The sequence below is a fragment of the Lampris incognitus genome, chromosome 7 (genome assembly GCF_029633865.1).
Source record: "Lampris incognitus isolate fLamInc1 chromosome 7, fLamInc1.hap2, whole genome shotgun sequence".
Lineage (NCBI taxonomy): Eukaryota > Metazoa > Chordata > Actinopteri > Lampriformes > Lampridae > Lampris > Lampris incognitus.
This window is the reverse complement of record NC_079217.1, coordinates 6,750,360-6,771,978: the sequence shown is the minus strand read 5'-3', so window position 1 is coordinate 6,771,978 and position 21,619 is coordinate 6,750,360. Positions and strand designations below refer to the sequence as shown.

The 21,619-nt window shown below is 43.5% G+C and overlaps 2 protein-coding genes across 3 annotated transcripts; both read right to left on the bottom strand.

The window, feature by feature from the left end:
- Positions 1 to 262: 262 nt before the first annotated feature.
- On the bottom strand, positions 263 to 5,575 carry socs9 (suppressor of cytokine signaling 9). The gene is made up of 2 exons (XM_056283388.1): positions 5,290 to 5,575; positions 263 to 2,390 (listed from the first exon to the last, which is right to left on the bottom strand). Exon 2 carries the CDS (start codon positions 2,208 to 2,210, stop codon positions 564 to 566), a length of 1,647 nt encoding a protein of 548 aa, XP_056139363.1. The 5' UTR covers positions 2,211 to 2,390; positions 5,290 to 5,575; the 3' UTR covers positions 263 to 563.
- Positions 5,576 to 5,719: 144 nt separating this feature from the next.
- Positions 5,720 to 21,186, bottom strand: LOC130115539 (protein Smaug homolog 2). Of its 2 annotated transcripts, none has more exons than XM_056283239.1 (13): positions 20,877 to 21,186; positions 18,827 to 19,354; positions 18,021 to 18,497; positions 17,563 to 17,805; positions 17,267 to 17,376; positions 16,859 to 16,945; positions 16,422 to 16,695; positions 15,484 to 15,569; positions 15,136 to 15,251; positions 14,655 to 14,853; positions 10,861 to 10,987; positions 9,818 to 9,901; positions 5,720 to 8,957 (listed from the first exon to the last, which is right to left on the bottom strand). In XM_056283239.1, the coding sequence occupies exons 2-13, from the start codon at positions 19,020 to 19,022 to the stop codon at positions 8,929 to 8,931; spliced, it is 2,028 nt and encodes a 675-aa protein (XP_056139214.1). In that variant the 5' UTR covers positions 19,023 to 19,354; positions 20,877 to 21,186; the 3' UTR covers positions 5,720 to 8,928. The 2 variants fall into 2 exon arrangements, with proteins under 2 accessions (XP_056139214.1, XP_056139213.1); XM_056283238.1 differs by having other exon boundaries at positions 18,827 to 19,350.
- Between the last annotated feature and the right edge of the window lie 433 nt (positions 21,187 to 21,619).

Below are 21,619 nucleotides of genomic sequence, written 5' to 3'. Positions count from 1 at the left end.
GGTAGCGGCACCTACCAACCTAATACTCTTGCATTTGACAAAAAAAAACAAAAGACGGATCAATCTCTGCACCTCGGAAACATGTCAACACTTTTGTCAGCATGCGTTCCTCCATCTCAGCAGCCGGCTGATGAACAGCTCCATTATAATCATCTCAGCTCACACCAGGTATAATTCCTGCATCCTCCGATAATTAAGGCCATTTTGTCACACTTAAAAACACAGAAGATGAAGGATGAGAAATCGGCGCACACCAAAGGTCTATTATTAAATTGAGCTTTATGTTTAATGTGAGCATTGAGGAATTTTGAGTGCACATAATTGAACTAACAATGTATTTATCCACACAGTTAAGGACAATTGTAAGACTTACATGGCAGAAAATAAATAGTTACAGTGTAGTGCAGATTACAATATAGCCAAATAGAGTGAGTATTGTTCAGTAGGAAGGACTTGAATCATAAAATGTGTGGGGGGGGGGGGGGGTTTAGTAGTAGTAGTAGTAGTAGTATAGTTTTGTTTTGTTTTTTTTTCCTTCAATCTAAATCTTAACAAAATCCAGCTTATTCCCACCAGGTGTCCATTCTCCGTACACGCACTCTCTGTTTATAGTGGTATTCTTTCAGGCGCTTTTTCAAAGCGTTTGGAATGGGCAGCGTGTTGATGCCGTCATAGGTGGTGCGGCTACTGATGACCGCTCGGCAGATGTGCTGCAGGCTGAAGGGCTGTGTGCGGTGGATGGGGTTAGACAGCAGAGGCTCAAAAAACATACAGGAGTTTGGGTCCTTGTAGTGCTCCAGCAGACCTGTGACGGTAGGTGCGTGGAACACGCTGGGGTCGTGCACATCGAAGCTAAAATTGTGGTTCCACTGTTCAATGCGGGCGTGCAGCGAGCGGCCATAGCGGCGGAAGCTAACAGAGAAGAGGTATTCTTCCTGGGCGGAGTCACGGAGAAGGAAGGTCCCCTCAGGCTTCCCCTCCAACAGGGTCTCTGCTTCATAGCGGTCCATCACCCCCCAGTAACAGGGGAGGTTAGTGATCTGCAGCAGATCTGGAACTAAACAGTGAATGTAATCAATCTGAGTGTGAATGCGGTACCCATCCTGAGATTTGGGATGCTCGGTCCCGCAGAGCATGGCTCCGGACGGTGACTGGCACTCTGCTGCAGCCTCTGGGTCAACTAAGTGATCGGGGATAGTATCGCAAGTCGGGGCGGACACTGATGCTGAAGCAGAGGCCACAACCTCATCCAGAGTGTCCAGACAGCTTTGTAATAGGAGCTGGTGCTGCTGCTGCCTTTGGAGAAGCAGCTGTTGTTGCTGACGGACAGTGGCTCTGTCGTCCACCGCCAACTCATTCATACCATGGGCCAGTTTTGGGCCTAGCTTGTAAAGCGGGTTGATTTGGGCCGTTACCTCAAACGTGTGGATCTCTGCATTGGGTGGCGGCTCGACACCTTGCTCGATGCTTATGCGCCTGCGCTCTCGCAGCCTGTCATCAACATCCTCCACTACAGTAGCTATGGTTGAAGTTGAAGCACTGCTGGTCATCATGGTATCAAGTAGAGGAGGCTGCGTTATTGGGGCTGTGTGCTGCTTGATGAGGTACCACTTCTGGGCAAGCTCTGAGCCTACAGGAAAGGGGCAGTCATCCAGCATCAACTCACTGAGATGGATCTTCCGCCTGGAGGAGGCTGAAGCAGCCGACGCTGCGAGAGCCTGTGACGTTGGTGGTGGTGCCTGAGAGGCAGTGCTGTGTGTCTTTATGGGGAAACACTGGCCCATCGCATCTTGGATTTTTTGTCGGAGAGTGCGACTGCCACTCACCCCTCTGCCCTCACCCTCACTGGTGGGAGGTATATCAGTGGCCGCACTGACTGGTCCCTGTACTGGTCTGGTAGCTTTCTGGTCTTCTCCTAGGAATGAGGAAGCAACTTCCAAGCCCTGCCACCTCCTGCCTTCCTTCTGAGGAGAGGAAGAAGACTGGTCCCCGGTCTCTAGACTACTCAAGAGCTCACCATATTCAAAGCCATCGCTGACAGGCCGTTCTGTCGCTGGCTCGTAAGAGGCAAGGCCTTTCTTCTTCCCCTTTCCACCTTTACGCCCTCCACCTGTGTCTCTTCTTTCCTCCGACCGGCTCTGTCTCACCTTGGGACGAGCCCCCCGCTCTCTGTCTTTCCCTCGATCCCCTGACTCCTTTGGTAATGACATGACAGTTTAATTATGTGGTGAAAAAGTGGCAGTTGCAGGAACTAGGCCCACTCCTGGGCGATGCTGACTGATGATTTGTGATTGCACTTAGCTCTCAGCGGTAGGCGTCCAATCCAGATCCCGTATGTGTCCAGTCATTATTATGGTCCATGCATTACTGTCACAGAGTCTTTGAGCTTTCTGCAAGAGAAAAGTGACAACTGCTGTTAAAGAATGATGCAGGCCAACTCAATGTGATTATATACAATGTAACAGTAAGGGCCTCGTAACAATTGTTCACTTTTATTTGTAAAAACTGGGTACAAACGAGGAAATCTCAAATCATTCAACGGTCTTTTTTCTTATTTTGGATTTGTGTGTTGCATGTTATAAATTTTGAAGAGGGATAAATCCATCAAAGTCTGCCTCACAGAAAGACCCATTTTAATATTAGCAAATAAAAATAAATCTTGGTTTATGACACACACATAGATTATATAATACACACACACACACACACACATCAGTTCTGAGAGCATAACTTCATTTCTGAATTTGTCAGGTCCTGTCCAGATTCCATTCCTTCAGATTAGCTTTTTTTCTTTTTGCAAACAATATTCAGAATCAGATGCCCTTATATGGTCTTTTTGAGGGGTTAAATATGATCATGAAAAGTTTATTGCCACACATTCAATTCGAACAAGTGACATTTAATATTTAAGGCTCATCTGTAAGAGGGGACGAAGGTATAGGAGTTTAAATACTTGGGGTCAACTGTCCAAAGTAATGGGGAGTGCAGAAGAGAGGTGAAGAAGAGAGTGCAGGCAGGGTGGAGTGGGTGGAGAAGAGTTTCAGGAGTGTATGCGACAGAAGGGTACCAGCAAGAGTTAAAGGGAAGGTTTACAAGACGGTTGTGAGACCAGCTACGTTACATGGTTTGGAGACAGTGGTGCTGACAAAAAGACAGGAGGCGGAGCTGGAGGTGGCAGAGTTGAAGATGCTAAGATTTTCATTGGGAGTGAGAACGAAGAACAGAATTAGGAATGAGTATATTAGAGCAGCGTTTCCCAACCCAGTCCTCAAGGAACCCCTATCCTGCAGATTTTCATTGTAACCCTGCATAGGTATCCCTGCTTGTACTTAGTCAACCAATCATCTCACAGCACTTAATTATGCAAGGTGTGCAACATCTGACATAATTCACTGCTGACTGGTTGAATAACTACAAAAAGGTACCTATTCAGGGTTGCAAAGAAAATCTGCAGGATAGGGGTTCCTTGAGGACTGGGTTGGGAAACGCTGTATTAGAGGGGCAGCTCAGGTTGGACGGTTTGGAGGCAAAGCAAGAGAGGCAAGATTGGGATGGCTTGGACATGTGTGGAGGAGAGATGCTGGGTATATTGGGAGAAGGATGCTGAATATGGAGCTGTCAGGGAAGAGGAAAAGAAGAAGGTCAAAGAAGAGGTTTGTGGATGTAGTAAGGGAGGACATGCAGGTGGCTGGTGTGACAGAGGAAGATGCAGAGGACAGGAAGAGATGGAAACGGATGATGCGCTGTGGCAACCCCTAACGGGAGCAGCTGAAAGTAGTAGTAGTGTCAGAACATATCAGGATGGCTATAAAGGATGGCTATAAACATTAGGCGAATCCCATGCTGACTTCTCTTCAAAACTTCTTATGAGAAGAAAAAAAATACTTAGGAGAAAGTTGGGAGAATGTTCTTGACTTTCTGCCCATTTTCTTTTTTCAAAGTGAAAATTAGTCAACGGGATGACTCAATCATGCAGATAACGTTTAAATGCATTCAATTTCACGTAAATTAGCATAAAGAAGACAGATATCACAGATGGCAACAGACATATTGTGATGAAATCAAAGATTAGATTGTTGGCTCTGTCGCCTCCGGGTCAGGGACAAAGTTGTCCCTGTTCTGAAGCGATGCTTGGTATCAACTTAATCTCAGGTTGCTACGGTTTCTGGAAAAAACAAGCACCCGTGGATGTGAAAGGGATCGTTTAATAAACCCTACACAAGAGCGGTATAGGGAAAGGTTTTTTACAAGGGGCCGGCAAACATCAACGCCGAATCAAGAGATTTCACAGGCTTCAGTGCTCAGATTCAAGACCACACAGGCGACTTTCCTAAAGTGGCTGTGGAAACTAGGACCTACAAGCACAACCAGCATGCAATCCAGCAACTAAGACGCCATTATCTGCCAACAGCATGCTCATTTCTGGCTAAGTTTTATGGACGCAAATCAAAACGTATGAAAGTGAAACCCAACTGTTGTGTTTTGCGTGCTTCACAGGGAGTCTCCTGCTTAAACAAAGGCCCTTAAAGTCACGAAAAAAAAGGCAACGACCACTTTTTAGCAAAAACAGAAGAACAGAATTCTTTTTTTTTTTAAAAAGCCCTAGCCCCGTTAACTTTTTATGCATTTTATACTGATGTTATTTCAACCTCTCGTCCTGTTTTCTCACTCTAGCTCTCCTCCGTATGTAGCCGAGCCTGCTATTGTAAAACGGAAACATTGTTGCCATGTTGCCATTATCTTGGAACGTTCCATTCCCGAGACGCGCGCTTCGCCGCTCGCTCGCTCGCTCGTCCGCCTCGCTCCCCGGCGAAGCGTCTGGTTAGCCGACGCTAGCGGGCGAGCGAAGGGTAGGCGGCGGCGGCGGCGGCTTTCCCGAATCGGTTTTAAACAAAGGCAAGCTTCTAGATCTTCTAGACGAGCCCTCGGCTCGTTCCCGAAACAGGAAATAGAGTCGAACGTCGCCTGTCTTCCCTTCTTTAAGCGTTTCTTCCCCCCCGCTTTACCAAGGTCCACGTTTTTCCCTCTCCACCCTTCCCGTCTCCTGACTGTATCGCGACGTTTAGCCGCGCTTCGTGTCGCCATTAAACGTGCCGTACAAGTAAAGTTTCGATTGTTTGGGGGGGATTCCCCCCCCGTTGGCTATCGAAGCTAGCTGGGCTGTTAGCGCCTAACTTGCTAGCCACTTTTCACGTCGTCGGGAAACGTCTCACGCTAAAGCATTGGGGCCGCTCTTTAGTCCGTTTTGTCCAACGTGGCGTTAGCTTCCGACGTTTAAGGGCGCCTTACCTGCAGGAGTGGGTTCTCTACAACGTTATTCTCCATAGCTAAGAGGAGTAACGCTAGGTTAGCCGGTTAACGGTAGCCTGATGAATGACCTACCGGAAACACAACTAAACGTCCCGGAAGTAATACCCATGCTGATTTTTTTTTTATATTTATGAATACAAAATAAGTTGTATTGTGAAGTGTGATAATGCTTGCGTGACAAATCTGCATATATATAAAAAAAATACATAGAAAGTAAGTTAGCATAAACAAATGTAGGCGTTTATAGAAAATTGTGTGCCTATCACATCCTGTACTGAGATTTTGGCCTTTGCTTTGTGACCGTGGGTTCGATCGCATAACGGACCCCCCGTCGGTCGGCACAAGGTGCGATATGTGTGTATTAACTTACGGGGGGGGGGGGAGAGAAAATGCAAATCATGAGTCAAGTAGCAAAAGAATTTAACTCCTTTATTAGGACTGTCAATCCGATGAATGCTGCAGTTCACACCATTCAAACATACAATGAGTGACAGTAAAAAAGTAGAGCGTGTAAGCGTGGGATGCAAAATGTTCCATTCATAAAATATTAGAAACTGTTTGGGGGGAATCCTTAGAATTAAATATAAATTGTACAAGACAAAGATGCAATATAGTCTACAACTGACTGCTTTATTCATTAAGCCAGGCAGGGACACTGACAACAGCTGACGGACCACTTGATAAGAGTCTTCATATGACAGGCTTTGTACCTCATAGTCGCTGCTTGGTATGTGAAAATATACCCAAGGCTTTAACTTATGAAGTGCATTTTCTAACCCATTTTCCGTTATCACTGGAATGTAAACATGGAGTAAACATATTCCTTGGCCTGTTATTAGTGTTTGGTTATACACATAATTGCATCAATTATGGCTCAGATATGCATTTTCATCTCTTGCTGCATGTCCATAATAAACAGGCACCTGCAGAAACGTTGCGGCGTTGTGACCGTGTTGCTTGCCAACTGAAATATGTGTAGAATTCTGCCCAGGTCCCAATCTTTACAGGGAAGTTATGAAAAGGATAATCTGAGCCATATAGCACAAGAGCATTAATATACAGTATAGCTAACATTTTAAAATAAGATAGCTGAAACTTAAAAGTTGTCGACATTTTTCACCCATTAAACTCTTTTTTTTTCCTTTTTCTCTCTTTTTTTGTTGTTTTTTTTGTTTTTTTTTGGGGCATGAATCTGATGCATTCTCTAAGTCAGATCTATCCAAGAGCCTGCTCTGAAGAAAGCCATGACCAGAATACAATTTAGGATCATAATCCAAATCAACAGCTAGAAAAAGATGGGACTGTGCATTTCAGGCACCACTTAAACAGTTCATCAGCACATGACAAATAACGGTTTCAATCACAAGGCCAGGAAAACTATTCTTTTCATGTCACTCCACAACCAGTAAGGCAGGCAGTACATGCCTCATACAAGTATCACCTGAAATATCATAATATTATCGACTCGTAATTACATAGAGTTGATGGATAAGGGGGTAGAAAGCCTTTTTATAAAGGTCTACCCTGCCAGCTTGTTTGTAAGGAGGCTTCCGTACTAAATGTGTTACATAGTGAAACAATGGGATATTCATGACACCACATAAACATGGAACTGGCATAATCCCAGAGAGATGTAAACAGTGACATTTAGGCGGTATTGACATAGAACATTAGTTGCAACATCTCTGCTCTCTAGCTTGTGGTGACATTGAGCACCATCAACCACCACTATTCTGTCCTCTATCTACAACAGTGCTGAATTAGTGTGGCAAAACATGCAAGTAAAGAAAAAAGCATAAGTTATCAATATCAAGGGAGAGTAAAAAATACAAATGGAAAAGACATTTCTGTAAATAATGTTTACTACACAGACCTCCTATGGCTCTGCAGAAATAAAATGCAAATGGTTATCCCTGCCTCATGATGCAACAAAAGGTAATCCAAAAGTTAAGACTGTATTACACATACATGCACCTCCGCTCTGCCACATTCAAAGACAGAGGCTGTATAAGACAATTTTTGACTCAACAGTGTTACCACATGGTAATGTTGGGGTTTTGAGACTGAAACATATTGAGATCCAAAACAGAAAATTAGGACATTTCCAAGCACCGTGAAAAAGTATGATTCATTAAATCTCCACACTGGCCATTTTGAGGAGAGGGCAGTGTCAGGTTGAGGAGGTGTGTACTGGTGCATTCATTGCAGGATGGCGCCTCATTTTCCAGAGCCAATCATAGAAGGGGGCCAGAGGGTTGAGATGGAATTCATTAAACTTCCTCAACCGGCATTAAATTGTAAATTGAAAACAGACTATCCACCCTCCTTGAATTTATCAAATCAATATCACATCAGCTCTTACACAGTACAAACCTCAGCAGCCCTTATTCAACCCTGTGGGGCTTCCTCGGCACAATACGAGATTCATCATCATTTGTGTACTAGGGCACACAATATCAACACAGACAAGATGCAGCTCGCATAGATTCTTCAAACTGCAATTATTTTTTTTTTTTTTTTGTTTTGTTTTTTTTTTTAAACAACTATTCCATTCTGTTGTATTTCTCTACAACTATCTGTCTTTAATTAGTAATCACACAGCCCTTCTCTTTGGCTTTGTAGAGTTGAAAGTAGGACCGTCACCTCTACCTTGTATGTATGTTTAAGAGTTAACCTATGGCTGAACTGCAAGGCTCTCCTCCATAACTTTGGTCCTTCTTGTTAGCCTCTGTCATAAAATGAAGTGGAGGAATTCTGTCTTTTTTTTTTGTTGTTGTTTGTTTTGTTTTACTCAGACATTCTCCTTTACTACTATCTGTGAAGCACTTTGTAACCCTGTTTAGAAAAGTGCTATACAAATAAAGTTTATTATTATTATTATCATTTGAGAGTGGGGCAAGAAGAAAGGACCTACTTTGTTTGATCATCAGCTCATGCTAGCCCTCACTAGCGCTGGCTACAGAGCATTGGGTTGCAACTGGGAAGTGTTGGTTGTGTTTATGGATCAAGTCCTGGCTACAGGTTGAACTGAGTATCGGTTCGACAAATACACCTTGGTGCCTGATGTCACTGATCAACAATTTGTGCATGTGTGTCAAGGATAAGAGTGCCTTTCTCCTGGCTGGGAAACGTTTGACCCTATAAAAATAATATGGGACAGAGGCTGTGGCTGTCAGTGTTTTTTGGAAAGAAGCCTTGCTCAAAGGCTGCTCTGCCACATTTTGCAATTATTTTTTGCTGGGAGGAAAAGAAAAGAAAAACTCATAGGGTAGAACCCTTTTAAACAGCACCAATTCACCGTTTTCCTCGCAGACCACAGCAAACCGAGCCTCTGCACATCATGTCACAGTCCTGCAGACGACATGGAGCAGTTTGCACAACCTTTTCTTTCTTGCAATATAATAATTATCTGTATTCCATTTATAATAAACTTAGTTGAATATAATCAGGTACAAAAATATCAGAACATATACACAGTTTTTTTTTTCCATTGTTTTGTAGTGACCGTTTTGCCTTGTTTTTGTAAGCATATATCTTTGTGCTGGGGGATGAGGAACTGAACAAGCCTCAACTGAAGAAAGTGAAGTTTATTTGTCTCTTGCTTCTTCTCACTGCTTTTCATATTGTTGAAGTTCGGTCTATTCCATCTGAGAAGGAAATCATAGAGGACAATATTTCAGAACATTTGAAGGCATCGAATACATTCACCGTACTGTCCAAATCCTACCCCTCTAGTGTTCATTTCATAAAAAGATGGTATAGTCCAACACTTGAATTCAAATGAGTCAGGTTGACTACATCTGAAGGTCTAATGCAAGGTCTAAATGCATGAAAGTGGCTTGCATTGGATTTTCCATATCTTTGCCATGTTTAAATAATAATTTTAGATCATCTAGGCACAATTTAGCCACAAAGACGCACACACACATCTCCCTAGAGACATGTATATATAAGCTCAACATAAAGAAACACTTTCCAGGGATGGAACTCAAAGTAATATTTTCCCACAACTTTAAATCCTTAAAATTACAACCCAAACCCATGTTGAAATCCCACGTACAACTGAGGCAATAGCCTCTCATATGCTCAGATCTTTCTCTACACTCCATCTAAATATGTACTAGTGCAAAAGGAGTGGTCTAGAATTTGACAGAAAACCTCAGGCGAAAAACACCTAACACAACGCGAATATGTCACCAAGCTCCTCAAGACTGGGAGACAGGGATGGTCTTTCAAACTAGTACTGACATATATCTGTACTCGAGTAGGTCATGGGTAGAGAGGAGGGCCAAGTTATGGGTGTTATAATAGAATAGGAAAAGATAGTGATTTGTTTGTCCACTAGTTCTGTGGCTGATGCAGATGCAGAGCGTATAATGGTGACGTAAAATCTGTTTACTAGACTGCAAACACATGATATGGCATTCACTTTAACATGTTCTGGAACGTCTGTTTTTTAGTCTGAAGTAGGTCGCCTGTATGGTCTTGGGCTGCTAAGGACTCTTACCCCCTAAGGCATGCTCTGTCATACTGAGGCACAGTGACTCCAGCGTGGGATTGATCTCCAAGTCGGCACCAGGAACTTGGCATTCTTGGGAAATCAGGAGAAAAAGGAACTCATTGCACAGGCAGGTTATATTCCCCCTTGGTGCTACTGTGTCATCAGTTTTATGTCACCCGCCAGTTTAAAACTGGAAAAAATCTATTGTATCCATTGCTTCTGAGATTTTAATTAAAACTGAACCATAAAATAACTAAAAAGTTAATCATTAGTAATAATTTTTTCCAGATATTTTGTTCAAATAGTTTTTCAAAAGTATCAAAAGGTAGTTTGACACTTAAAATGGGCAAACAAGGTATGTAGTTAAAATGAACTGTATGTTGGCTGGTGCCAGGCGAGCTGGTTCAGGTAACGCAGCAGAAATGGCTGCTGTCATGATCTTTTCTCACACTACAGCGTCAAGGCTTAACCACGTTTATAATGACAAATGAAAAACATCCAGCCTAAGGAATCCTGTGGTTGAAAGCACGGTACTCTTGCTTTACCGTACCATTACTGACCACTGAAGTGATGAAGGTGAAAGAGTGCAGTAAGCATTGTAAGAGGTGGCAGAAAAAGTGCGAAGACAAATAATGCAGTGATGTGCAGAAAGCAGAGTCAGAAATGCACTGCTCAGGTTTACTAAGAAATGACAATAACCACAGACTGGCCAGTGACCAAAATCACTTGGCCCAAAGTTATGCAGCAAACATTATCTAAGATCTTGGAAAGGTATTTTAGATAGAGAGTAAAGAATTGCATTTCGAGTTTTTCCTAACTCCTTTTCTTCTCTGAGTTTTTCTGCTTCAGTGTGTAGAATTTAAGCTGTCTGGAGTAACACTCACTACTTAGTCCAACGTTTATCAACTATTTATCATTCTTTATTCTTATTTCTTCTTATTATTTATTCAACATGTTACTTTTCTAAAAAAAAAAAAAAGGAAAAAAAAAGATGCAACTCTATAACAGGTGACTGAGATTACATATATGCAGTCCTTGCTACCCAGTACCTTGCTGCTGGAACAGGAGCATAGTTTGCGGGGACGTGTGGACAGGAAGCGAGTGGGTCCGTTGCACTGAACTGCGACTCGAACTTGGCATGCTGTTACTGCCCCCAGGGTTGGCAAACCACAGGTTCTATGGAAGGGGGGGGGGGGAGAGAGAGAGAGAGAAAAAAAACACCAGTTCCCATTTAACAAATGCCGTGCACTTTAGGGGGTTGACACTTTGATCGTCTTTTCAGCCGAGTCATTAGACAGGAAACTATTCCAGCTATGATGATTAACCAATTCATAACAACACGCTACGTGTGACCTCTTGTGTTGCCTTGTGTATATTCATTAAACTGCCAAGGCCTCCTGTTGTTTCACTTGTTTTCCGTTCAGAAAAACAGTTTACTATGCGGGATGATCATTTATTGGGCAAATCATCATGCAGATAACTAGCCTAAATCAGACTGAATAGCACTAATAAAGAGGAACTATTTACTACAAGCACTTCTGTCAGAGATTCTTAATGCAAGAAATAGGAAATTAAAAGTAAAGTTTTTTTTTACTTCATTTGCTTTAGGCAGTGTTTTAGCATGTGAAATTGAACTCTAGCGGCTCAAAATTTACCACAAAGAATACGACAAAATGAAAACTACATTTGATTGGCTTTGACTTTTGGCTGACTGGTGGAGGGCCCTTTTTAAAGAACACCTACACCCTATGCTATTTCTGTAAGTTTGTTACCACCTAAAGGTGAAAACCCATCTATAAATACTGGTCTGATCATAACACAATGTAAACATCTGCGGATAAACACAGCTACCGCTTATAAAATTAATGAGGTCAGTAGTCAATTAACTTTTAGTTTTATCAGTAAACCGCAGTCATAGCAGTATGGTAATGCAGAGGAGGAAGTGCTTCCTATATGGTGAAGCATTTACTACAGCATTCAAGACTGTCTAAAAGAATGGACTGTTTATGATATTTCCCCTACAATGCCCCACATTCAGCTAGCGTCAGTAGCTTTAGCACTTTGCACTGACATACAACAACACACAAACAGCTGACGTCCAACTGAGGAAACTCCATTCACCACTGCAAAAGGGCAGATGAACAGAGTGTGACTGAAGAGCTTACATTACTTCTCAAGAGCCAGGCATAGGTCTCTTTCATTTAGATAATGAAAGTCACATGGCTGATGTCTTGCCGTTTACAGGAACAAAGTCTGAGATCTTCCAGGGGAGGATTTTGTGGTTTGATGGAACCCAAGTTGAGCTCTTTGGCCTGAAAGCAAAGTGCTATATTTGGCGCAAACCAAATACAGACTGGGCGTCCGAGTAGCGTGGCGGTCTACTCCGTTGCCTACCAACACGGGGATCGGCGGTTTGAATCCCCATTACCTCCGGCTTGGTCGGGCGTCCCTACAGACACAATAGGCCATCTGCGGGTGGGGAACCGGATGTGGGTATGTGTCCTGATCGCTGCACTGGCACCTCCTCTGGTCGGTCGGGGCGCCTGTTTGGGGGGAAGGAGGAACTGGAGGGGAATAGCGTGATCCTCCCACGTGCTAAATCCTCCTGGCGAAATTCCTCAATGTCAGGTGAAAAGAAGCGGCTGGCGACTCCACATACATCGGAGGGGGCATGTGGTAGTCTGCAGCCCTCCCTGGATCGGCAGAGGGGGGTGGAGCAGAGATCGGGACGGCTCAGAAAAGTGGGGTAATTGGCCGGATACAATTGGGGAGAAAGAAAAAAAGAAAAAAGGGGGGGTCCCAAAAAAAAATACAGACCAACATCATCCCCACCGCCAAACATGGTGGGATGGTATTTCAGCATCATCCTTTGGACTGCTTTTCATCAGAACGGACTGGAAAGTTTGTTGCCATCAGAACCAAGATGGATGCAGCAAAATACAGGCAGAGGAGGAGAACCCATTTCAGTTAATTAGAGGTTTGCATCTAGGGCAAACACTCACACTTCAATAGGACAAAGACCCAAAGCACCCAACAGAAACTACAAAGAACTGGCTAAAAAAAAGAAGGTTAATATTATCCTGGAATGGTCGAGCCAAAGCCCAAACGTAAATCATATTAAAAATCTGTGGTATGGCCTGAAAACTGCCCTCAACCAACACCCACCCTCTAATCTGGAAAGATTATTACTTTTGTTTTTCTAAACAACCAGGTTCAATAAGTGGAATCATAACCATTAAGATCAAAACAATACTCAACCACACCGAGACCAAAAAACATGTTTTTAATAACTTGTGGCAGCGAGAGCATTTTTGCTTAAGTTATTCCTATAAACTGATGACTATAAATTTCCTTATGATGAACTGAATAATACCAAAAAACATGCAACATCAGATCACGCCGTTTAACCATCAATACAAAAATAACAAGGATAAAAAAAACCACTGAACGTAGCATGAATCATTGAGGAACTCTGACATGAAGTTAGCTGGGGAGTGTAGATAATTCCATATCGAATCACGTTTCATCAGATTTATGGTGTTATCAGACATGCACTTATTGACACATAGTTGCTGCACTTTTTCAGCGTCAAACCCAATCAGCGCTTTTCAACTGGATGCAAAACTGACAAATAAATTTCATATGGTCCATTTCTCCGAAAATTAAAGTACCGGAGGTTGGAACGTAACATTGTAACATTTTGCATAACTCGGTAGTATTTATGTGTTTCAGAATTTCAATACCAAGCTCCATCAGTCATCAGCTACTATTAACACTAGAACGACCAGGATTTCACACCAACACAAAACGACCATGGGTGGTCAAAATGACCGAAGGTTTTTTTAAATTCTATATTCGGCCAAGATAAATACCCCGTTGAGATATCAATGCATTACATATGTTAGTATGTCTGTTAGGAGATGACTGACATCAAAATTAACATTTTAACAACTATAATACTATTTTTAAACAATTTAAACTTCAGAGACATGGTCGAACTTGAATAGCAAACTTGAAAAAGTGAAAAAAAAAAAAAAACTGAGAACACATATTGCTAATCTAACAAACGAAACAAGGCCTATAAAACGTGAAATGTAAAAAAAGAACTGAAAATAAATATTGAAACAGTCCCAAACAACGACCAGAACTTAAAAACTACTAGAACGACCATGGGCGGTCATTTTGACCGCCACAGTTTTTAAATTCTATATTCTGCCAAGATAAATACCCAGTTGAGATATTAATGCATTACATATGTTAGCATGTCTGTTAAGAAACTAAGTGACACAAAAATTAACATTTTAACAACTACAATACTATTTTTCAAACAATTTTAAATGGCCGCCGTCCAATGCCTATAAATACTGCAACGCCTCAGTGGCAGTCATGGTGCGTCTGAAACGGCATCTGTAACCAGACATGTTGGCAATAGTCGACGCAATGGAGAACGTTCGTTTTTTTCTAGGATAGCGCAATGAACGTCACGAAGGAAATGATGCAACCAACACAAGTCATAAATAGTGACATGACACGCACAATCACGCGCAAATTACGAGCGGTCATGATGACCGCTCATGGTTGTTTTAGGTAGATCATAACTTTTTTTTGTGCAACTGATCTAAAACTAATTTTAAATGCAAATATATGCAGTTTTAGGAGAATTCAGGGAGCGGCAGGTCTGTTATCTTTTTTTTTTTTCTCCCCAGAAAGTTATTAAACTTTGAAAATTCAAAACAGTCATAATGACTGTCTTGGTCATTCTAATGTTAAAAGCAAAAATTGACATGCCAGGTACCTGTAGTGTTTTCCATTAAAATGGCTGTCAGAAGACATTACCACTGACCTGTCTACCCTGGCCCGCCAGTGCAGGGCTAGTGAGGGTGTGGCGCGGAGAGGCTCCCCCGATTCCACCTGGACTCAGGAGACCCATACGCCCAGCTGGGAGCCCACGGGGAGCCATCTGGAACTGCCTCTGGCCCCGCCTACCGAGACCTCCGCTCACAGAGCCTGCTGTGGGGAGGGAATTGGATCCATACGCCCAGCTAGAATGATAATATCAGAAAAAAATAAAGTAAATCCAATTCTTAGGACAATTCGTTAATAAGAAGGAACAAGAGAGCTTAATGTTCAACTACCACTGCCGCATCAGTTAAAATGGCTGTTCATTATTAGAGGAAGTATGAGCGAAGGGAAGGAAGGAGAAGGCGAAAGAAGAAAAAAAAACAGACAGGAGAAGGGGAGGAGAGTGTCACAGTCAGTGGTCATAACATCTCAGCTGCCTAAGGAGAGACATCAAAGAGGGAGGAGACCCAACAGCATCTCACCCTTTCTGTCGGTACACAGGCATGTCTGGCATTGCTTTCCGAGGGAACAGGCGGAGCAGTTTGAGGACCTGCTGCTTCCAGGACACCAGCCTTTTTCTCTGAGTCTCTGTGAAAGCCTGTCAGAGAATAAGACAGCATCAGAGAGAGGCACCAGCATTTAAAACTGCATGGCACAGTTTAAAACCCTGCGTGCACACAAGCTTTTTCATTCCCAGAAAAAAAATAAAAGTCTAAAATCCTATTGATAGTTGAGACAACTCTTAATGTGAGGCATTTGGTACATTTTCAAAAAGACAGAGACACAGACAAGGCTTTTCAAATGGAAAAGACAAAACTGAAGCTTCTCACCTCATGTGTCAGACACTTCTCAATGAGTTGAAGGTAACAGCTGATATTTTCCTCATCTGGCCTTGACACCAGCAGCTGAGTGCATACTGCAACACAGACAGGGGTTCCACAAAGTCTGATTAGCATACATTTTCAAAGAACCTTTTCTTGTATATGGCAGTAGGATATGAAATTTCGATGGTCTGTTGCTTAAAATGTGACATTTTGATATTTGGTAAGGGGGAAACAATGATACACTGCAGTAACTGTCACGATTACAGGTAGTTTGATTATACTTGGAAAATATTACATTGTTTCCTGTTTCAAATTTGCAAAGCTGTCCTGGATACTTTTTTTCAAGTTTTGAACTTGGGTGTGTTTTCCCTCCGAATATTCATTGTAAATTAATCAGCCAACAAAAATCAAATCAACGCCATCGTGCTAGCAGGCCAATATCTAAATGATCCGAGTCCTTCTGAAAACAGGTTTTATCTCAGTAGGGAAAGATAACAGCAGAGTACAGAAACGGAGATATTAGGATTTCACTCCCCTTTTTCGGGAATGCACAAAGGGGAGTGAAATCCTGGCAGGGAGTGAAATTTTGGCATAACAACTGCATACATGTCATCCACTTTCCCATCTCGTCACTGTGTAGAGAGGAAAAGGATTAAAGCCTACTCAATATATTGTATATTAAAAACTGAGCAGTTAAAAAAAAAAAAGAAGCAGCAGCATTCAAATACTTAAGTTATGTCCAAATGCTAACTTTGTACGCACATATTTGGATATTCGGGGCCAGCTCTACTGATATGCATTAGTGTTCTTATGTTATGTTTAGAATTATATTATGTTATGTTAAAAATCCTATCCAACCTGCTACCACTAGCCCATCTCATTGGAAGCTCATACATAATTGCAGGATCTGTAATCAGTTTAAAACTCAGATCAAATTCTCTCACCTTTCCCCATGACACGTGTGAACTGTCCAGCAATGTCGCCGTCTGAGATGGGTGCAGCTGAGGACTCCCCATCACATGGTGCGGGGTGGTGGGACTGGAAGGCCTCCGAGACTAGCTCTTTGTCTGCCCCTGCCTTGGAGGCCTCAGAAGGTGAAGCAGTAGAGTCCGGGGATGTCTGAGGTGCACTGGGTGGGCTGTAGGCCTTGATGGGTGTAATGATAATCTGCTGCAGCTCCTGGAGTGCGTTGCGCAGGTTTCCCCCTTCCAAAATGTCCTGCCAAGAGACAATGGCTTTTATTTTTTTACACAGAGACTTTTTTGATGGAAAGTTAAATCAAGGGTATTTTCTTCCAGCATTTCCTTAAAAAAAAAAAAGAGTAATTCAACACATTGACTTTCGAAGTATAAAAAGAGCAGCTTCCACCAATTTGAGTTACCTTTTCTAAAGATTTGAGCACACTCTGCCTCTCTCGGAGTTTCTGGATACTCAAGGCAATCTTATGCCGCGCCCCCTTGGTGACATTCTAAGTGGAGAGAGATCGAAAATACCACAGAGGGCATGAAAAGTAGGCAAGTCATTTCCCTTGAGAGCATTGGGCAATTTGTATAGTTACTAAATAACAAACCTAATCACCCTCTGTTTCATTAAAGCCAACGGGCAAAGTCAAAATCATGCCATTTAAATGTGTGAGTGGCTCTATATAACTGTAGGGTGCGTTGCTTAATTTCATGCCTCATTGAGAGTTGATGTATCATCAGGTTTGAGGACAGTAGTGTTCACAACTGATCGGGAGGGAGGGAATAACCAAAGTCTGGCATAGTGAATATGAAGGGATGACATAAACCTGTGACTCCAGGTGCTGCTCTGTGAGAATCATCATCTCCTCGTAACTCATCTGGGAGAAAAGGGATGCGTATTTATGAAGACGCAGGCTCTTCAACCACGTGGGGACATCTTGAGCACATACACAAACAATAACGCAAAAACAAAAAACAAAAACACCAAGGGACAAAAAGACAAAAACATACAATTATATTTTGGTTTTGTATTATCACAGCTATTTACAGTGCATGGCTTTTACAACAGTTAAATACCAACAATGTGATTGCATTTGGCTTAGGAGAGTAGGTTAACTCTGACCTTTCATGCCACTGCCATCCTCCTGAAAGGTGTTGCGTACAGAGCCTTGTTCCTCTGTCTGCTCACTGCCAGAGGAGGCCACACTGCTCTGAGGGGACAGTGGCGCATGTTCTGTTGGCACAAAAGCCTGTCGCCCCCCCAGTTCGTCCTGGCTAACCCACTCAGAGCTGCAAGCCTGGGGGCAAGAGGGGATTAGAGACATGGACTTCTTCAGCGGGCTCGGCTGCATTTGCCCACCAAGACCTGTCAGGGGGCACAGTCCAAGTATATCATTATAAAATGGACAGAAACAGTATTCAGACACAGCATTCCTAATTCTTCAATAAGATAAAATGACAGCTGATTAAAATGTAAAATACTAAATCAAATACCTGAACCAAAATGCTCCCTCATTTTTATAATTTCTTAATTCCACTTCACAAACAAAACAAAATGATGATGGGGTTGAAAAAAATGACCTGTGTTATTGCTGTTGATGGGGGAAGACATGCCTCCTGGGAAAGGCATGTGTCCATTCTGGCCTGCAGGAGATGTGCTGGAGGAGGGGGACTTGTCGTGCCAGGCGTGCCCAGGGTCCAACGCCTCAGCAGAGCTGGGCCATTCGTCTGATCCCTGTCTTGGATGGTATGGGCTAGATGAGGCCCGGGACGAGGGCGCATAACCACCAGAGAGGTGTTCCTCCAGGTGGTTTAGCCACATGGCCAGAGAGGTGCGGTCTTCCAGGGTGGTGGCAGGGTGGATGAGAGCATAGGACAGCAGCTGTCTGCTCTCCTCCACAAACAAGCTGCTCTCAATGGTGTGACTCAACACCTTCTGCAGCAGCTTCATGTACTCACACTTGGCTTCACTGTTGCGTGGCTGGAGCAGAGGCAAGTGGGAGAGCAGCAGGGACACCACCTTCTCCTTGGGCTCCTGATGCCACTGACTGACGATAGCTGATGACAACAAAGAGATGAGGTTCATGGTTTTACCATTGGCCAGATAGATTTGCACACATGAGAAATGTGACTTGGTGGAACACTCGACAAGATTCCAAGGTAGATAAAAACACTAGGGAATCTGAGAACCTCTGCAAGACAGTCTCTACATATCATAGGATATCTTAACTGGCAAGGAATTGGAGAATGACAGGTGTGTAAAGGGTGATGGACTTATATCAATATTTGCATCATTTATTACTTTAGCGCAAGGCTTTCACAACATAAGAGAAACCAAGCGCTAACAATGTCTCTGTTACAAAAAACCAGAATAACTGTCAATTTACCTGCATTGTTAGCCTCAGCTTCTAGGATGTGGATCTCTGTGCAATCTGCCAGCCAATGCTCAAGGCAGATCTGCAAGAAGCGAGCCTGGGTCCGGGACACCCTCTTCAGGAGGGATAACAATGCCACCGTCTGTTCACACTCATTCCAGCCTTTGAACCAATCCGTCAGGATACCCACCTGGTCTCGGAACATCATGGCGTGTCTCCTCGTGAAAGGAGAACAGGAATGTGGGGGTTGGGTATGGGGGAGATTGTGTTCTCACACACGGGGTCACTCTTGCCCCGCACAGCGGGGGGAGTGGGGAGGGGGAGGGGGTGTTCAGAACAGTCCTGGGATCCCCTCAGAGTGGAGCGAGGGGACCTCACATGGTTCAGGTAAGGAAGCTGCTGCAGACGGGTTTGGTGTGTGGTACTCTGGGAGAGTTTATATGTAGTGAGGGTAGAAGAACGGGTCAGTTGTCGTTGGTTCCACCTCAAATGGGACTGTGACACTCTGGCGTGCCTTGGATCACATCATCTGATCCCTACCTAGGCAACAAACATGAACAAAGGGCTAGTTTGGCCATTAACAATACCCTAAAGTGGTTATTCCTCATAACATAGCATATGATTTGATATATTTAAAAATCCTAGATCAACTCAAAGCGCTGGCCACACTAGCAGAGAAATACAGTAGCAGAAAGTCATCAGCACACAAAAAAATTGATTTTAAACAAAAAGCAGGGGGGGGGGATTCTTTCTTAATACTAGTCTACACTTGGTGTAGCCAGAAAGATGAAAAGCCTTCATCGCAAGATGCTGAGGGAACGGTCCACCCTGCTGAATTAACATATAGCATTATCTTAAACAATTCAGAAAATATCTGCAAGTATCAACTTCCTTTGCCATTACTTCAATAGGGCAAGCATTCTTTTTGATAAAGCCATCAAAACACAAATCCTGGAGCTGACAGACACATACAACAACAATATTTAACAGTAGACAATGTTTGTGGACACAATGACAGTATCCAGACTAATATTTCCCTGTCTGACACAGACCATTCAAGCTAAGAGTGTTGCTTCTAAAGCATTTTGTTTGCTTTGTTCCGCGACACTGGATCATTATCAAAGTCATATGGCGCTTCATGTTATCCTAATATCATATAACGTATTGTCTGATGACGCTACTTGTCACTCTCAATGTATCAACATCAAGCAAAAGCCAAAAGAGATATCCCGGCATGTTTGGTGATTTTGAAAATCTTAGTCATAACTGCAAGTTCGAGAATGCCATTCTTAGTTAGTCACGCCGTATCTGCTTTCATAAAGCCATTTTCACAAGCGTTGCTGACCCTGCTTGGAACATAATATTATTTAGCGGAAAAAAAAGGGCACAGGTCATTGACTGCAACGACAGGTGTACTATCCAACTAGTTATTAACCAGGATAACGTTGTCCAATAAGAGGTCGGGGTTTAACCCATTCTGGTCATCCAAAAGTTTGAATAGTCATACAAACAAAACAGGCCACCGCTGTCCGTGGCAGAAACCGACCTGTCAACCATGTCGTGCATTTGGAGCAGCTAATCATAACGCAGAGATAATCTGCTGCTCAAGAGAAGTGGCACAAATTAACGCCAGCTGGTAAAATGTCACATTGCACAAGGTGTGGGATTTTTTGTTTGTTTGTTGCTTAAACCAAGTAAAATGGGAGTAGCTGTTGAGCACGGCGAGGGCTTCTGGCCAAGAGACAACTGGCTAGTTTGATAAATCGTGCGCGGCAGGCGGCTTTAATGAATAGGACCTAGTTCCACTAACGCTTTCTTGCTTCACTCTAGCACCAGTTAGCGGCTAGCTAGCTAAGCGATTAGCTTGCTAGGCCTAGTCGGTGCAGGGAGAGTCAGGTCTTGCATTGTTTTTCCTGCCGATGCCGCTACTTGCTACGCCTCGTCTTCTCGTTTTTGAGCTCCGCGAGAAAACCACAGGTTCGCTAAAAAGAAAAAACCCACAAATGAATCTAACTAGCAGGTTTACGTCCCGTTAATAGACCCCGAAACGTCGGTTGTTTACCTTTGTCAGTTGTCACTTGTTAGCGGGCTGGGCTATCGCGCTAGCTAGCGAGCAGCTAGCCGGCTAACTGGCTCAGTTCGCAGCGACGGCTAGCAGCTAGCGGTAGCTCCTTGGCTACCGAGCTGGCTTAGGAACGCAACATTGCTAGCTTAGCGGAGAAAAGCATCGACTTTCTGATCCCATGCGTCGCTCGGCGGTCATGTCCACTCACGGCGGCGAGCTTGCGCGGTATCGAATGTGTCATGTAAAAGAATATACGTACAAAAATGTTTATTACAACACAGAAAATTAGGGGGGGGGGATACGACTGGAGAGACGTTCGGTTTAACCCCGACGCTGGACGCGAGGACGACGTCACACGTCGGGGCGGGGCCACCTTGCGCCCCGCCCCACTTGGGCGCGCGCCGTCTTCCCACTCGGCCGCCCGTGCAAACTATTGCAGAGCAGTCGTCCTCTTTCCTTTTTGTCATGGGGCGCCACGTTCTCGCCAGCCAGCGAGTTTTGAAATAAAAAAAACCTTACTTTAGGAATATCCATGCCTTTGAAGCTCAAGTTCAAGCTCTTTTATTTTTTGTTAAATGCACAACAGTACAGTGTGGCAGCTAAAGAATAGGACACAACCCATCCACCCATCCATCCATCCATCCATCCATCCATCCATCCATCCATCCATCCATTATCCGAACCGCTTATCCTGCTCTCAGGGTCACGGGGATGCCGGAGCCTATCCCAGCAGTCATTGG

Excerpts from the sequence above, each read along its gene's own strand:
- socs9 (XM_056283388.1), bottom strand. The coding sequence starts at position 2,210 with ATGTCATTACCAAAGGAGTCAGGGGATCGAGGGAAAGACAGAGAGCGG.
- LOC130115539 (XM_056283239.1), bottom strand. The coding sequence starts at position 19,022 with ATGATGTTCCGAGACCAGGTGGGTATCCTGACGGATTGGTTCAAAGGC. Across the intron at positions 14,854-15,135 it reads CCTGTGTACCGACAGAAAGG|CTGGGCGTATGGATCCAATT; the intron begins GTGAGATGCTGT and ends TTATCATTCTAG. Across the intron at positions 9,902-10,860 it reads GCTCCTGTTCCAGCAGCAAG|AATGCCAAGTTCCTGGTGCC; the intron begins GTACTGGGTAGC and ends TGATTTCCCAAG.